The sequence below is a fragment of the Schistocerca cancellata genome, chromosome 2 (genome assembly GCF_023864275.1).
Source record: "Schistocerca cancellata isolate TAMUIC-IGC-003103 chromosome 2, iqSchCanc2.1, whole genome shotgun sequence".
Taxonomy (NCBI): domain Eukaryota; kingdom Metazoa; phylum Arthropoda; class Insecta; order Orthoptera; family Acrididae; genus Schistocerca; species Schistocerca cancellata.
Window position 1 is genome coordinate 786,718,182 of NC_064627.1, and position 18,803 is coordinate 786,736,984.

Below are 18,803 nucleotides of genomic sequence, written 5' to 3' on the forward strand. Positions count from 1 at the left end.
GTGTGTGTGTGTGTGTGTGTGTGTAATCTAGCTTCTGCACCACTTCAGTGCAGTAATGTGTTCATTGTAAACAAGTATTACAGTAGTTGTATTACATGTTTATTACCTTATAAATAAATAAAAAACTTTTTTATTTTAAATTCAGTGCATTAGTATTTGTAGAATGACTCTTAGTGTTCATTAAAAAATGACGATCATTCCACTTCGGACCTGTGGAATGGTACATTAACTTATTAGTTTTAGTTGTAAATATTTGTCATGTATTGTTGTTTTTCTGACATGTTCCACATCCTGGAGGACCTCCTCACTACGGATCAATTGGAATGAAAGTAAATCTAATCTAATCTAATCTAAACAGATACGTAGGATCATACTGCGAAGACCTTTGTCAATTTTATTCGACATTGTAATCGCTGAAATAACTGGACATCCCTCCTCGAACCGTTAAGAATCATTTTGTTTCCTCCTCCCCGTCTGGTGCTTCACTTGTTTTTTCAGACAGTGTATTCATAGTAGCCACGGGATATATCCCAATTACAGTTCTCTTTTCCTGGTAACGGTCTTTCATAGAAATCTTCCCCCTTCCTTTACTAGTTCTTCATTTCGCAATTTTCATGTCCACATAAGTTTTAACATTGTTCGATAGCGTTACACTGCATATGCTTCCACTTTCGTCTTCTCTGTGCTTCCGACAGTATATTTTTCACTTCCACACGCTGCTGATTTCCAGGAGTACGTTTCCAGGAACATCTTTATCTTTTCCATATCAACATCGCATTCTTTTATATATTGGTCACTCAAATGAAAACGAGACAGATGTAGAAAAGTAAGGAAACAGTTTATTATTTCAAAAGTCATTTTAATTCAATCAACTATGGATTTTTGGTGAAACATTGTAACTTAACTAAACAAACACTTATTGGCCTTGTTTCACAATTTCATTATCGATGTAACTGCACGACCTAGGTTTGGGGTTATAAGCCCATTTGCAAGTACATTACTGATTACCAAAGATAATAATGCACAGATAAACATAATGACAAGGCAAAGATATTCATATCAACTTCTTAAGGTATCGATCCATAGCTTAATACACAATTACGTCAATGACCATGTTTTAACAAATTACATACATTATTAAACGTTCAACAATTACACTACAGTGACCTGAGTAAAGTTATGCCTCAGCCAAGAACTTTTTAACTATGATGGACCGGGGCCCAAAGTTTTGCTTCTATCCTGGGGTTCTGAGCTCATCTATTATGTATTTCTGGTTACTGTTCAGGCAATGTTCTGCAAAGGCTGAATCACGTTTCTCGATCTCCAGCTTTCGTGGTGTTCTTTAAGCTTGGTACAGATTGACCTCCTCGTCTGTCCAATGTAGCGAGACTGACACTGCATGTGATTTTATAAACTCCACTTCTGGTGATAGCTGGTTGTTTGTCTTTTGCATTGAACAAGAAACTACCTATTGTCTGAGTAGCATAGAAAAACACAGAGAAACCCTTTGCCTTCAAGATGTTACTTATGCTATTTGATGTTTTCCCTATATAAGGTAATCTGCACCATTTCTTTTCCAGTTCGTCTGTGTTTTTCATTGGGTACAGTAAGGACCTAGCTGGCTTCTTCATCTTTTTACGTTTATAAATTTGTGGAGTTGTCTATTGGAACCTTCGAACATACAAAGAATATCTTCTACATATCTGTACTAATACATAACATGTCTTGTCAGTGGTTCTCTCAGAAAATCAGTCTCCCAACTGTCCATGATCATTTCTTCTAGTAAGGAGGATAAAGGTGAGCCCATTGCCAGACTATGGTAGATAAAGGAGGGGCTGTAGTGCTGTTAAACTAAACAGATAATGCGAGCGAAGTAGAGGATTTTTTCCAGTCAGTGCAGCTACAAAAACTACAGAGAAACTCAACAGTTAGCTACAATGATCAGGCTAAGCAGGTAGTAAATAACTGCTCCAACATCTTTTCTGAATATACCTGTAAGAGCATGCTGGAAATGAACCCTAGGGCACCACAGCAGTATGATTTACTGAAGTTCCACAAACCATAAGTGCCAATCCGTCCTGTGGTACCTGCAATTCAAGCTCCAGTGCATAAGGTTGCCAGGAGAATCAACGCCATCTTGAAGAAGAAACTGAACTTCGAGGGAAAATATAGTAGTAAGAATAGTTTAGATTTAATTAACAAGTTAACAGATGTTACAGTTCCAATAAATGCAAAATTAGTCTGTTTTGAAGCGAATAGCTTGTTCACACGTATTCCAGTGAAAGGCTGTGTAGATATTGTGTCGCAGTTATTGTATTCATACAACATAAATCCAGAAGGGCAGCTGAGCGCTGCTAGTGGAGCGGAATGTTGTTTAAATCAAAATTATTTCTGGTTTCAAAGGAGCTATTATCAGCAAGCAGATGGTCTGGCAATGAGCTCATCTTTATCCCCCTTACTAGCAGAAATGTTCATGGACAAGTGAGAGACTGGTTTTCTTAGAGAGAACCACTGTCAAAACATGTTGTGTATTGGTACAGCTATGTAGGTAATATTCTTTGTATGTGGAAAGGTTCTAATAGACAACTCCATAAATTTGTGGAAAATATGAACCACTGGCACACTAACATAAAGGTCAGCATAGAGTTGTGGGGGCCAGCATAAATTTCCTGGACGTTAGCTTAAAGATAGAGGACAGTAACCATACATTTAAAATTTAGCAGAAAGATTCCTTCACAGACACTTTCATCCTAGCTTCCTCCCAACATCCTACAACCTACAAACATACAGCATTCCATCACATGATCCACCGTCTCCTATCCGTTATTGAAGCTGTCAGTTTCTCAAAAATGGTTCAAATGGCTGTGAGCACTATGGGACTTAACATCTGTGGTCATCAGTCCCCTAGAACTTAGAACTACTTAAACCTATCTAACCTAAGGGCATCACACACATCCATGCCCGAGGCAGGATTCGAACCTGCGACCGTAGCAGTCGTGCGGTTCCGGACTGCGCGCCTAGAACCGCTAGACCACCGCGGCCGGCGTCAGTTTCTCAAAAAGGAGTATATTATTCAGCAACAAAAATCTTTGATCATTTTCCCAAAAACATAAAGTGTGTGGCAGGTAGCAGATAAAGTTTTAAATCTAGCTTCAAATCATTCCTTTTGCACAACTCCTTCTATTCCATGGTCGAGTTTCTGTTTCAGAACTGGTAAAAAAAGTACCTCTAAATCTAGTTGCATTTGTAGAACTAAAAATTTTAGTAATATTAACACTATTCATGTGTATTTGTGTCTTGTAATCTGCCTTGTTCCACATCATATCGATAAAATTATCAGGAAGATGATCTACAGAACAAGACATAACTAAAACTCAACTCAACTAAAAAAACTATCCCCATGTCCCAAGAAGTCTTTGATCAGGAACTTAACCGAATAGAAACAATAGCCACAAATAATGAATATTACTCCAACACCACTGATAATATTTTAGAGAAAAAGATAAAGAAGCAAGCCAGGTCCCTACTGTCCCCAGTGAAAAACACAGACGAACTGGAAAAGAAATGGTGGATATAACCTTTTATAGGGAAAACATCAAATAGCATAAGTAACATCTTGAAGGCAAAGGGTTTCTCTGTGTTTTTCTATCTTATTCAGGCAATAGGTAGTTTCTTGTTCAATGCAAAGGACAAACAACCAGCTGTCACCAGAAGTGGAGTTTATAAAAATCACATGCCGTGAGTGTTAGTCTCGCTACATTGGACAAACGAGGAGAAAATGGTTCTGAGCACTATGGGACTTAACATTTGTGGTCATCAGTTCCCTACAACTTAGAACTACTTAAACCTAACTAACCTAAGGACATCACACACATCCATGCCCGAGGCAGGGTTCGAACCTGCGACAGTAGCAGTCGCGCGGTTCCGGACTGAGCGCCTCAACCGCTAGACCACCGCGGCCGGCGATCAAACGAGGAGGTCAATCTGCACCAGATGAGGAGGTCAATCAGCAACAGACTTAAAGAACACCGCTGAAGCTGGAGATTGAAAAGCGTGATTCAGCCTTTGCAGAACATTGCCTGAACAATAACCAGAAATACGTAATAGATGTACAAGTCTTACACAGAGAGGAAAAGGGGTCCAAACTCAACCAATTAGAAATGTTAGAAATTAAAAGACAGATGTGTATATCCCGACACCTATTATTAAATGAGCAAACCAAGTTCAATTATTCAACTCTTTTAGATGAGATCAAAACTCCAGGATAGAAGGAAACTTTGGGCCCCAGCGTATCTTGGCTGAGGTTTAACTTTATTCAAGTCATTGCAGTGTAATTGCTAAACGTGTAATAATCTATGTAATTTGTTAAAAAAATGGTCATTGACGTAATTGTACGTTAAGCTATGGATCGATGCCTTAAGAAGTTGAGATGATTATCTTTGCCTTCTCATCATGTTTATCTGTGCAGTACCATCTTTGGGAATCCGTAATTTACTTGCAAATGGGCTTATAATCCGAAACCTAGGTTGAGCAGTTAACATTAATAATAAAATTGTGCAACAAGGCCAAAACAGTGCTTATTTCAAAAGTATACTTCATTAGTTATTATGCTTTTATCCCACTGTGAGACAGGGCCCGTCCACCCCGTACCTTCATGTAAAGACATTTACTGTTGCATACGGAACAAAAGGTTGTGCCTAGTGGCTCACTTTTCCGTCCAATGCTGACCGACGGCCACCAGTGTCTTTCTTCGGGGCTCCAATAATACGGAAATCTCCTGGGGAGAGATAGGGACTGAATGGGGGTTGTATAAGGGCTTCCCTGCGAATCATCTGCAGAGTTATCTAAACAGCCTTGGCGACGTGTAGGTGGACTTCATTCCGCAATGGAATGATACCGTCCGCCGACATTCTTGGGCGTTTGGATCTGATGGTGCGTTTCAGTATTTGCGGAGTTCCCAAGTGCTTTGCATTAATTGTGGCACCGTGTTACACAAAATCAACTAGCACCGGGTCCTTGCTGTCGAACGAAAAGGTCATCACGACTTTCCCGGAACTGGTGTGGCTGTTGCTTCAAGTACGATGCAGAAGTTTCGCAGGGAAGTCCTTACACATCCTCCATACAGGCCCGATAATTCCCTATGCGATTTTCATGTTCTTGGAGCGATGAAAAGAAAAAATAAAAGAAACACGTTTGTGCCCATCGATTTGCTTCGGACGAAGAGGGGCACGCCTGGGTACAATCATGGTTCCGTAGGTAAACGCAAACATGTTTCCATGAAGGTATTGACCGACATGTCGCACATTCAGATAAAGGTATTAACAGCTAGAAGAGTTACTTTTGAAACAGTAAACAGTTTAATTACTTGTTTTCCATCTGTCTCAATTTCGTTTGATTGCCCCCAATAAAAGAATTTTTTTCATCTGTGCCTCTCTACATCCATCCTACTTAATCTTATTTCCTAAACAGGCTCACCTTAATGCACTGTTCACATCAAGAGACATAGCTGCAATCCTTTTCAAATGTAAGCAAGTAAAAGCTGATTCTCTACATCAGTGCAATGCGAAAGTCAGTTATGGCTCCCAAAAATACTGTGTGTTTTCACTCAGATACAGAACAACATGGACGCTTTACATTAATTAAGGAAAATGGACCATGTCTCGGTGTGTGAAACAATCAAAATCGTAGGGAAAATATCATTTTCTGTCTCCGAAACCCGACGTATTATTCAGCCATAAGAACGTGATCTGAATTTTGCGGACAGTTGAGGGATGAGCACAGTACTCCTGGGAGACATCAACTGCAGCTTATCTTTTGTATTAAACGAGACTGCAAGAGTCGTATGACTTTGTTGTCTGGGATACCTCGAATGGTTGTTCAGCCGCTCAGTCGGTAAAGGTGTTCTTATTCCGCGCACAAGGCAACCTTTCCAGGTGGCGTTTGAGAGTTGTACCTGTAATGTATCTGCTGAATGTAGGTGAATGCAATGGATGTGTGTCAAGTGTCGAGACATGTTTGTGTTGTGCGACAGTAAGAAAATGAGAGCGCGAAGTCCAGTGCTTGCACACAGACTACTACTCGCGAAAAGCACTAAGGGGCCGCCGGGATAACGTCACCGTCCTAAGTACGAGTCACCACCAAGAGTGTAACATTCCGTCGGTTCACTGGACATTGCGTAGAGGTTTGAAATTTAATCCAGGAGACTGAAGAAACGTTAGATGGTCAGGGATTAATTGTCGTTACCTCTCTTTCCCTTGACAGCCTTTCTTTCTACAGAAATAACAAAATCACTAATCAACGTTTTCTTTTTTAGGATCGTCATACCTCTGCATGGTTCTTGTATGTAACAAACGGGTCAACTCTTGGAATATGGTTGGACTTCCTCAGCAGCATTTTCGTTACAATCGTCACCTACAGTTTCCTCGTCCTTTCTGTAGGTGAGAGCCCCACTTAAATTATTATGTCACAGGACATGTTCAACATCTCCATGAGTTTACTACACAGGGTGTCCCAGGATGAATAGTCAATATTCGGGGATACGACAGGAATGATCATTCGAAGAGGAAAACATTGGTAAACATACATTAAGATCTATGAGTACTCGTTCATCTTCGCAACTGTGAAACACTTCTCTTCTGCTGCATGATATGGCTGGTCGAAAACATGGAAAACAATGAGAAACTTATTTGCAATGAATATAGAAGGTCGTGCTCTTAAAAATGAGAACAACAATAAATTTGTGTAACTGGGATTATCCTGTGCGGGATGTTAATAGGATATATTTGTGGCGTGATACATAGGTCAGAGTGAAGTACAGAAATTTCTTTATTTGTTTTTCCTATTTTTAATTTTATAAAGTTAATCGACAATAGGTAGGAACTCTTAGCAATTGTACTCAATATATTTACATTAGTACAAAATATGAGACATACACAGAAGAGAATCACTGTCTTATTTTGTTTCATGAACAGTAGCAGGGCCATTAAACTCAAAACAGCAGCCACATTTGGTATTTCCTATCCGAATAGCAATATGAGGAACCAGCAAATTCACTGTAACAACACTTTTGTTAATAAGACATAAGTCTTTTTCATTTAATTTAAAAACTATTTTGTCCTTGTCCATAGACTCTAGAACCATAAACCATACATTTTGGCCATTTTCAGGTACTTTTTATATGGCGCAGAAATATTTGTACCTGTCGAATTCCTCTTTCCTCTTCGAAATTTAGCAAAGATTTAATTTTCTGCACCTACGTGTACTGCGTCCGTCATAGCAATACAATCTTGTGTGGATTCTTCAAAGGGATGGACATCATCAGTGCTGTCATCTGTCTTCAAAGAGATGTCGGAATCAGATTCAGTCTCGTCAATCTTTTTTCCCCTTCTTCTTCTCTTTTTCTTTGCTTGCCGCCGCTTTGGTCACAGGCATAGCTTTGTCGCTCTTCTGCTTTCAGTGTACTCCCTTTTGGTTTGGAGGGTTTTCTTTTTCAGCATTGTGTTTACTATTAGAGGTGTGGCCTACCGCGGACGTCTTGCTGGAAGACGGTACCCGCGATTCACTAGCGTGTGGCTGGTAACTTGGCCGTAGGCAACGAAATATCACTTTTAGAAATCAACTGTATCATATTTTGGAATCTAGGGAATCGTATCTAAGAACATTTGCCGATGTTCTAGAAATGTGAAAACATTTATTTTCAGTCTGAAAGTTCTGCTTTTCAAAATTACTTTTTACGCCAAATGTGAATTTTATAATGGAAAAGCTATTATGACCAACTACTCCTAACTAAAGCCAGCATAACAATAGGAACATTTGCAATTGGTTTTCTTATGAATACACTTGGTGTAAAAAAAAAATCACGAAAAATCATTACCGAATTTACATCGGATTGCGATCAGAACACCGTGTTTGGTACATGAGCAAAATATAATATATTCAGTTGCATTGACAGCGAAGAATTGTCGTACGCCATTTCTTGCAACCTTACTGTCATTGTCAGTTCTGTGACACCATGGAGTAGACAGTGGTACGACAGTGGTACGACATATTCCTGTTCCATTTTTCATCACAATTTTCATTAGTTTATCGCGGTCACTTTCTTTTTTGTTCAACTGTACAATGTCTCGGGTGAATAATTAAACCACTCCTAAACTAGTAGATCCGATTACTGTATTGCTTGAGGTAGGACAACGTTCTTTACCGTATAGTTCCTTCTAAATGTCGCAAATCCACTCCCGAATTATGTTGAAATAGATATTGTCTCCTATATGTGTTTCTTATCTTACTGTTTAAATAAAATAAATGCAATGAAACAAATTTCATGCTGGTGCGCTGTTATTCGTATAAGCTATAACTATGGGATCATTGAGTTTCGTGCGTTCCTGGAGATAACATTCTACGTTCACTCTGAACCCCTGAACAGATGCAACGGAATCGATATATATGAATTTATCAATTTCTTAGTGGGCGCCATTTCATCCCTTTGCAAGAACCTGTTGTTTGTCTATTTTTTCAAGACATATCTGCTTACTGTAGTATCTTCGAAAGTTGACGATGATGACCAGTTTGTGTAGGTAGTATTTACCCAGCAAGGAGGCATTGTCTGCCGGAGCACCCATTCTGCGAGCAGCTCATCACTAGAAGCCAGATGGCTATCCTACTTAGATGCTTTAACTGAAGTTCAATGGCCAGTTTGTACGTTGCTGCTACCACTCTCTTCTTCCTTTGATGTAGCCGTTTCTGCTACGCTTATAAGTCACTTTAGACTCTGAAATGGACTGCACGTACGATTGTGCTGCTGTTCGCCAACATTCACCTCGCTATGCATGGAGATTTGGCTGTCGTCTTCTCAGGAGCACTGCCTCAAATACGTCTTTCACCTGTCTAGCCTAGTGCTCCAGCTCTGTTGATTACAATGTTGAAGGAATGTTGAAATCAGATCGCCTGTTTTTTTTACTAATTTCCCTTGTACTGTTCACTCGACTGCAAAATGCATCAATTCTAGCAGCTTTACTTCAAGTTCCACTGACCATTTTCTAATATTGGTAATGTTTTTCAACATATTTTTCTGTGTTTTGTTCCTCATGAATTAATTTGTTAACTTAGTTGTTTACATAGTTTTTCTGTAGCATCACATTTCACTTGTTTCTAGTTTCAACTTTTTCTATTTCTTCTCATTATCCGTAAAGAACTACCAAATTGCACTCTTATTTATAATTTTAAAAAATTCCAGCTTTACTTCGCAATCCCACCAGAAGTCATCAGATTTCACTTCCGTTCACCCCCTATGTATCTGACATATAACTTCAAAAACGTCCTTCCGTGAATCAGTTTTTTCACGCTACTGATGTGCTCTTATTCCAGTTGTCATACTCCGCTCTTTTTTTGTCTTCAGACTTCATTTATTTCTTTTTTGATCAATCAAAATTTGCTCTACTATCTTCCGTGAAGTTCGAAATCATTTTATAAGATAGTGTTTTCATCATTCCCCAAATTTGTCTCTTGTGAGCCTGCGTACACAAACACGTTTATGAGGTGTTAACTACTAGGTGAGAAATCTCTGGGGAATGAATAGAGGACATAAAGAGAAGCATATAGGTTCACATAAACATATGTTCATTTTTTTCTCAGATACAGACAATTTTTGTTGTTGCATGTTTCCTCCGTTTCTGTGTATTTGTTTGCAGACTTCCAGCTTGGATCTAGAGATATCTTTTTCTTTTCAGAGTTATCTTCTGATGGCTAAATGAAATGTTCAAAATGTCTACCACTAGCTCCAACACGAATTCCTAAAGGCTGCATCACTGACTGTCTTACTCGCTCGGGTATTCCAGGTGCTGCTGTATATATTGCAATCCTTCTTCGACAAAGTGGTGCGAAGAATGTCAACATTCGCAACTGCAGTTTTGCACCCCAAGCGACAACAATTTCAAATGAGCGTTTCCCAGATAGAAGCGATAGGTCGTGAGTAAGCAACAGCTTGACTTCCTCTTGACCTCAGTACACTGGATTTTTATTTTGGGGAACATAGTGTATACAGAACCTCTTGCGAATGTTGACATTCTTCACTAGCGTGTTAAAGAAGTATTTCAGCTGATACAACAGGCAACTGCAATATGGAAGTGAGTAAAGCAATCTACGATGAGTCATTTAGAAGGTTGTGTCAGAGCTCATGGTAAACATTTAGAGCATTTCATTTAGCCATCAGAAGATAACATTTAAAAAGCAAAAATTATCTGTAAAAAAACTGGAAATCTGCAAACAAGAAGACAGAAGCGAAGCAAACATCTGATACGGAAAAGTGTCTGTAACTAAGAAAATACAAAAGAAATAACCATATACACATTTGAACAATTTTGCATCTTTTTAAGACCTCTGACCATTTCGAAGGAGTTTCCCACATATCATTTAATAAACTTTCAGTAAAACGTTGCATGTTTACTACTTACAGAGATATTAATTTGCAGGTTCATTCGGTGGTTCTGGTGTGGGTCTGGCAATTTCACAATCACTGATTCTGACTGGTATGCTCCAATATGGTATTATGCAAATGACTGAAGTGGTCAGCCAGATGACATCAGTTGAGAGAGTCCTTGAGTACACCAAGATCCCTTCTGAACCTGCTTTGGAGTCTGCACCAGGTGAGGAAACGACGATGAAAGTGATTTAACTGCTACTGTGGTGAGGCAGGTGCATGTACATATCTCTCAGTTCAGTAAGTAAAGTCAGAATGGAGAAGACATCTTGTGTGTTACACAAGGTGAGTCCACGATGATATGACACATTTTCAGGGACGATGAGGAAGGGTAAACGTATCAATCCGAGGTAAGGAATCGTGCTTCGGAAACAACCGAGCGGAAAGCTATAAGCGAAAATTGTCCTGATACCTCCAACAGTCGAGCTTTCCTGTTGCAAGCGCTTCGGTTTCCATATCCTGGGAGGAGGAAGTATGGACAAAAACATGGGCTCTAAAATACATACGTTGATAGCTATGGGCACTTGTTCTGTAGGACAGATGTATTTAGCAGTAGCAAATAAGCACTAGTGCTTATAGCTCCTAAGGTATGAACTTCAGAGCCTATATATCCTGGACATTTTCTTCTTCTTCTGGTCCATACTAGCTCCTCCCAAACCACGGAATAAACTTGGAGTAAAAGAGGTCCACTGTCATAGCTATCGCTATCAGAACGGTTTTCAGATAAAATGTTCAATTTGTCGTTTTCTGATCAGGGTCCCTTACCTCAAATTGATACATTTGACCTTCTCCATCATCACTGAAAGTTTGTAACATCATCGTGGAATCACCCTGTAGGTCCTCTCTCTCTCTCTCTCTGTCTCTCTCTCTCTCTCTCTCTCTCTCTCTCCATCTACTAACGTACTAACGTCGATTCTGGGACCTGTAACTACCTAAAATTGATTTTGATATCCACTTCACTTAACGAAACGTCACACTCAGTATAAACACATAAATTCCGGCTGCATTCTTTCCAATTAATTGGCACTGTAATTTCTTATATTGCATCAGTTTTCCTTAAGTTATAAATGTGTTGTCAAATATTGTGTGGTTTTCATATAAATATACAATATTCACAATAAATAAAGCTCAGTTAAATAGTTGTGGTCCGGTACTTTACAAAATATTACAATTTAAATTGTTCCATACAATATTAATCAGCCAAATAGTAATTATGAACCGAACAAGTAGCTCCAAGGTTGCGGAGTGGAAGACATGCTGGGATAAAAATCTTATTTCAAAAAACTTATTTATTTTACTGGATACCCAAACTTTTAGTCTCAAATCACAATTAATGACATTTATTGAACATATATGAAGGTAGTATCTGTTCCCGAAAGTAAAGGTACCCTCGATGACCCTGCAGCTTCTCTAGATGAAATGATACTTAAAGCGACACCCTAGCTGCAAACAGGCGTTGATATACATGATCGGGGACATTTTGAAAATGTGTACCCCAACCGCGACTCGAACCTGGAATCTCCTGCTTACATGGCAGCGCTCTATCCATCTTTTTTCATACAAAACATTTATTAAAAAAACAATATTACACATTCCAAATACATACTAAGTACATATACTGACCATGTACACATGTTATACATGAAATGATTAAGATTGTGTTACTGACTAAATTACCAGAAAGAATTAAGTTAAACAGCAAGAAAAGCCTTTTTTTTAAGAAAAAAGGCATTCGAACTTCAAACATCAAGAAATAAAATCTGCACTTTGAATTACAGGTGCTCCAATCTTTACAGAAGCATAAATAGTTCGTTATGAAGGATATCAGCAAGTTGGTGGGATAATTTTTATATTAATGTACACAAGGACGTAGTCTCTCTGAGAGACAGGTTAAGGGTAAAAACTGATCTTTAACCTTCTCAGCTAAGTCAGACTAGCTATGAGCGTTTCACACAAATGTATAGAAGTCACCAAATACAAAATATGGAAGATTTTTGCCCATCGCACATACAAACAATTTAATAAACATATTATACAATTTCTAAAATACTTGAGAATGGTGGAAAGGAGATATTATAAAGTTGACTAGCCTTCCAACTACACTTTCTGAACATTAATTGAATGTTAATCTTTAACCAATCGATAAGGACATTTCCATAAAAACTGTCAATTTCCATATTTCTAATATAAACCAATAATACAGCTTTAATGTTTTGTGTTTTGACACTATTAGACACACAATCTGACTGTAAAATAAGTTCTGTACATTAGCTTATAAAATTTCAAAAACTACTCTCTGAAGTAGAAACAGCACACACTAAAAATGTACAGTATAATTTTAAATAATATCCTTAAGGTCAACTAATGCCCATTCTTTCAAATATAATTTTTAACATATTACTGAACTTTTTCTTGTGATTCGAATAGCTTCTAGTTTTGTGATATTCACACATCATGTGTACCTTGATCTCTATGATGCTCTCGGATCCTAATTTGTTAAGGACGTAATTAACAAAATTTCCCAGCAGCCAGTACACAGCGTTATTTTTTGCCTCTGGGAAATAGCGTGCTTCAGGCCTGTGTATCAATGACAGCGATATATACTCAGGGTATGTCGTTGTAATCAGAGCTATTTGTTCCTGGATCCAATTCCAACTATTCATGTGATCACTGTAAGTATACCTATGAATTATTGTGTCAAATAGACGACATTGTTGACCTAAATTTGTTTTACAGAGTCCGATTGTGCACAGTCTTTCATTGGTGCTAACTATGTTGTTAACTGTTTTGTACCATGACGTTTTTACATTAGACGTGAGCACATTAGAACTAATGTTTTTCCAAATCTATCCCACTCAATGTTAGGAAACTGTCGATCTGTTTGAATCTTTCCTTCGCTTTTCTTTCGTTCCCGCATTGTGGCTCTTCATGTTAAATGTCGTGACTGCCTGAGTTCGACACTTTCATAACTAAACTGAACGTAGAAAATCCTCACATGCTATAAACGACTGTTGATATTCTGCACGTCAATCGGGGGAAGCAAGCTTCGAGGTTTAATGATCTCGAAGAGTTGGCTTATTATGCTTTCTCTCTCATTAAACTAACTTGCCTTTTGATAAAAAGTGCAGAGGCTTTATCCGTTATATCAGTTAATCCTAGTTCACCAATTTTTGGATATAAAGTGGCTACTTTAGCAGGTACTCTGAACACTTCACTTCTCCACAAAAAAGTTGGTGATATTGGACATTATTCTCCTCGCTATCATTCTAGGTATTGGAAACAGCTGGGCGGTATAATAAGCTTTAGCAAGGATGCATGAGTTGATATACTGTGTTCTTTGAACCTGGTTCATATATAGAGTTAAATTCTCTACAATGGCTCCTTGCACTTTATCTGCTGCAACTTTCCAATTTAAAGCCGTCATTTCCATAGGGCATGCTGTCAGGGTGATCCCAAGTGTTTTATGTTGTCGGACTAGTTTTGCCCACTCGACGTTGATATTATCAAAACCTCTGAGAATTAACATCTTACTTTTTTTTCGTTTGCATTGGCTCTAGATACTCTACAGTACGAATCAATCACTGTTGCTAGAGTGGTTACCTCGTCATTATTCCTTCTAATGGCCCCTATATCGTCAGCATAGGCTCTTATAACTGTGTTGTGTCCTGATAATGTTAAGCCTTTTAATCTAGCATGGCGAAATGGCGGAGAGCGACATGGACAAAGGACTTCCTTGAGGAACACCTCGTTGTATTTGCATAGGCCTGGATTGTTGACAATTCACCGCTGTTTTAGCATTTATTCCAGTTGCTATGTTCTTAATCAACTGTATGACCCTATCGTTGAAACCTATTTTCTTCAATGTCTGTAGAAGATATTCATGATTTACAACATCGAACGCTTTATAAAAATCTAAAAAAAATAAAGCACACTTTATGTTTGTTACAGAAGTTATTGCAATGATATCTCTGAATTCTGATAGATTTTGAAAAATGGTTCTGCCTTGCGCATAGTTCTGGTGTTGACTAACAATTTTATCTGTAAGGCATGAAATTCTCTTGTTTACTATTCTAGCTACTAATTTATAATCAGAGTTCAGCAGTGAAATTGGGCGAAAATTTTTTAAATCTTTGTTTCCATTGTTTTTTGGCACCAGAACAATTTTACTCTCCTTAAACTCAGCCGGAATCATTTTACCCTGAATAATCTCATTTACAATATCCGTGATTTTCGCACCTACTATTGGCCAGTAACGGATGTAAGACTGCTGGCACGCCTTCCAGTCATGGGGATTTTTTTGCTGGTAAGGTGCACAGAGTCTCATACACGTCCTCTTCAATGACAACCTCGAGAAAATTTTCGCTGTCATCTTCTGTCTGCCGGGGGGCTAGGATGTCAAGGAATTCTTCCAAGGAAGCATCACTAGTTTGATGTCCAGAATATAGCTCGCAGTAATAGCGATAAATCTCGTCCATGATACCCTACTGGGTTCTGAGAATCGTACCGTTTTTTGTTCGAATTTCATCGATAAAAGTCCTTCTCCCGTTTTTAGTATGCTTCACTAAATGATATAGGGAAGTAGTTTCATTTCTGACACAGAATTTGCCTTCGATTTTATTTTCAACCCTTCCATTTGACTTCTCTTGATATTAAGTAACTTGGCTTTGACTTTTTGGTGTCTGTTATCCGAATTGAGGAACTTGCTGAGACTTTATCATATAGATATCTCAAAACGGAATATTAATATTCTATAGTGCGTTTCACTTCTCTTGCGCTCTTTGCACTGTATTGAATAAGAACCTTCCTCAACTTTGGCTTCGCCATTTTAACCCACCAGTCGATAGCAGTGGCATATCTACTATGAGCACGCAGGTATATTGCCCATGTTTCTTTAATCAAGTCTTCTGAATCATGATTTACTAACAAGGAAGTGTTCAAATTGCACAGATTCTTGAATCGGCGAAGTGGCTGTCTTGTTAGATTTATGCAAGCTGAGAAATTTGAATGGTCTGAAAAGTACGTAGGAATGGTTTCTACTTTTGTCACGGAAGTTTCAAGATTTTTATAAATATATAATCTAGCAATCCTGCTACGTGATGTTGGCGTGAGATGAGTGAACTCAACAATGGAGCGGTATTTGATTTCCCATATATCCTTTAATTCTAAACCAATAACTAGTTGTTTTAGCTCACTTGAGAAATTAAAATTAGGCAACTGGTCTTTTCGATTTGAAACACAATTACAATCATCTCCAAATATTAACTGTCTTGGAGTTTTCCTTAACGAGTATATCAGGTCATATTTGAAGAAACGTGCCCTGACAGCTCTGTGCGAACTTCCTGAAGGGGCATACAAGTTGATGATAGTCACATCATAGATATTTAGTCCTATTGCCCTTCCGGATTCCAGTCGTTCCATCTCGCTTACTGTAATTCCTTCCCTCACCAAATCAGCTGTTCCAACATTTGTTTCGTGAGACACATTTATGTAACTGTCATAACCGGGAATTACTAAATCCAAAATTAGAACTTCTTGTAATAGGGCAATATCAGTCGCGGATTCGTACAAAAATTCCTTAAGTACCGATAATTTCAAACCGGATGTTATTTTATTTATGTTTATAGTGGTGACATAATAAGATTGCGTGACTGCGCTGTCACTATGCAGTTGTTTTGATGAACTAATTTAGTTTCCTGTGGTTCATGGTTCAGTTAAGCTATAACAGTTTTCTCGGAAGGCTGAACATTGGATAACACTTCAGTCAGTTTATTAGTTACTGTCTCGTGTTTTTCTACTTCTGATGTTTTCTCTTGTACCGAAAACAGACTGATTTACTGGTAAACTTTCTAATTTTTCCTCCAGTGATTCGTGTAGGATCGTTTCGGACCAAACATTCTTTGGGCTTCGGTCGGCCTTTCCGGATTTTCCCTTCCCTTGGTTACGAGCTACATTTTCATTTGGTTGCGTCGGTATTTTACTTCGCGGTTCATCTGGAGCAGCAGCAGACGCTTTCACAATTACTGTTGCCGCCGCCTGCCCTGAGGTGTTTACCGTGATTTCAGTTTGGCCACCACTTCTTCGTTCTTTATTAATATCACTTACTTCTTGATCGAGGGAAACAAATGAAGACTACAGTTTTGCAACCTCTCCCTGAATTTGTTTATTAACAGATAGCTGCTGATCTTTGCAATCGGCTACTGCACTTGCTGTTTATTGCAAATTAATATTGATTACACCCCCTTCATTTTCTGGTACCGTAAGTGTATTATCTTTCTGTTCATCAGTTTCCATTCGCATTTTGCCTTCCGGTTCCTCTACCTCCTCGTCGTGCTGTTTTTCCTTGCGAAGTGAGGGAGTTGGACAGGACAGCTCGTCCTCTGAACAACTATCAGTTGTCTCGAGAGATCGTTTTTCCGGTTGCATTTCAGTTTCACGAATAGTGGTAACAGGGTTTCCCTTTGTTCTTAACGGAGGAAACTGACTGTTATCGCCGCGCGGGATTAGCCGAGCGGTCTGGGCGCTGCAGTCATGGACTGTGCGGCTGGTACCGGTGGAGGTTCGAGTCCTCCCTCGGGCATGGGTGTGTGTGTTTGTCCTTAGGATAATTTAGGTTAAGTAGTGTGTAAGCTTAGGGACTGATGACCTTAGCAGTTAAGTCCCATAAGATTTCACACACATTTGAACATTTTTTTGACTGTTATCGTGAAGGGAGACATCAGCTTGGCCCGCTGCGTTAACATCCTCAACCAGTTGATCTGCGCTATTCTTTGGTAACAGATCATTTAAGGTAAGCTTCTGACGCTGTATCAAGATACTTTTAAGAACAACACTTCGCCGCAGACGTTCCTGTCTGAAGTGGCCGGTTTCGTTACATATATGACATGTAGCTTCCTGACCTGTAAGAACAGTTTGTGCCTTATACCCACAAACAGTTATGTGAGACGGAATATTCGTCTTAACGTCCATCTCTATACAGCGGACCACGTTGAAACACTGCAATTTAAAGCGAGACGACCATCTTTCATTTGCAATTGATTCAACGTCCCTGTAGTTTGAAAGACCTTCCTTAATCTTATCTTTCAATTTCTATGGAAAGATTCAAGACACGAAACTTTTGTAATGAATGTCCGCTCTGTAGATGGAAACCTTACTTTTATAACCATTTCTATGCACAAAATCTACTTCAAAGCCCCACTTTCGTAACATTGTATCAACAGTCACAGCACTGATTAACCTGACAAAAACACACTATTTTTCCTGATCGAGTTGCCAGGTATGGTCAAAATTGAGGCCAATTACCTGTGTAATCCAGTCATCTATTTCTACGGATGTCGGCCGAACAGGACGGGATTTCTCGTCAAAAGCAAATACCAGGGTATTCTTCCTGAGGTTTGTAGCCGTAGTTAATCCAGCGACGCAATTTCGGTTAAACAACCGGAATTCCAATTAGCAGCAGCAAGACGAGAAAGAGCGATCAGATCATAAGGAATATGAACGAACACGGAGATTAACGGACGGACAGCACTCGGCGAAGCACAAGTACAGCGATGTAAACACTGAAGTGCAGCGCAGCAGTTAACAGCGCCCACTTGCTAGCGCGGCTGAAACGGTACTGACCAAGTCCGGTACGAGTTGGGACATAGCGTGTGCGTTCGCACAAGAAGATCAATGGCCGGGTAGCCATAATTTAACTATATATGAAGGTAGTATCTGTTCCCAAAAGAACAGATACCATTGATGACCGTGCAGCTTCTCTAGAATGAAATGATAGTTAAATCGACACCCTAGCTGCAAACAGGCGTTGATATACATCATTGGGGACATGTTTCTCCCCGGAGAGCGAGCAAGATTCGGATAAGTCCCTGCAGGCACACTATCCTCTGTGCCGTCGGTGGCTCATATGGACGACTGTCTGCCGCCGGCAGTGCTGCGAGGTGGTCATGCGGCAGAGCGCAGCAGGCGAGGCGCGCACCGCGTGTTTGTGTTTACTTCGGCTGCTGTAAGTGCCGTTTTCCTTGTAGACCACCATGGCGCACAACTATCGGAAGAAGACATTACGTTTCAACTTTTGTTCCGATTTCGCCCGACCCAAGGCCCTGGAGGTAGAACGATTTATTCGCGATGAAGTTAAAATAACACCAACGGATCTAATTGGTATCCACTTGTCCATAGTTAGCAGTACCGTCTACGTCAAAATGATCAACGATGCGGCGTGCGACAAGGTGCTTCAAGAGGCAAAACGTGGATTGCGCTTCTGTCATTCCGACGGCAACGTCGGACCCGTTACCGTCGATCACGCAGGTCTCGGCACACGGACGATAAGGATCTT

The 18,803-nt window shown here is 39.4% G+C and overlaps 1 protein-coding gene across 1 annotated transcript in view; it reads left to right on the forward strand.

Annotated features, from left to right (window-relative positions):
* The window catches only part of LOC126158699 (ATP-binding cassette sub-family C member 4-like), a 179,096-nt gene that overhangs the window by 111,434 nt on the left and 48,859 nt on the right, over window positions 1-18,803 (forward strand). Inside the window, exons 16-17 of the mRNA XM_049916462.1 lie at window positions 6,314-6,437; window positions 10,467-10,640. Coding sequence (XP_049772419.1) covers window positions 6,314-6,437; window positions 10,467-10,640 — 298 coding nt within the window. The remainder of the gene's footprint in view (window positions 1-6,313; window positions 6,438-10,466; window positions 10,641-18,803) is intronic.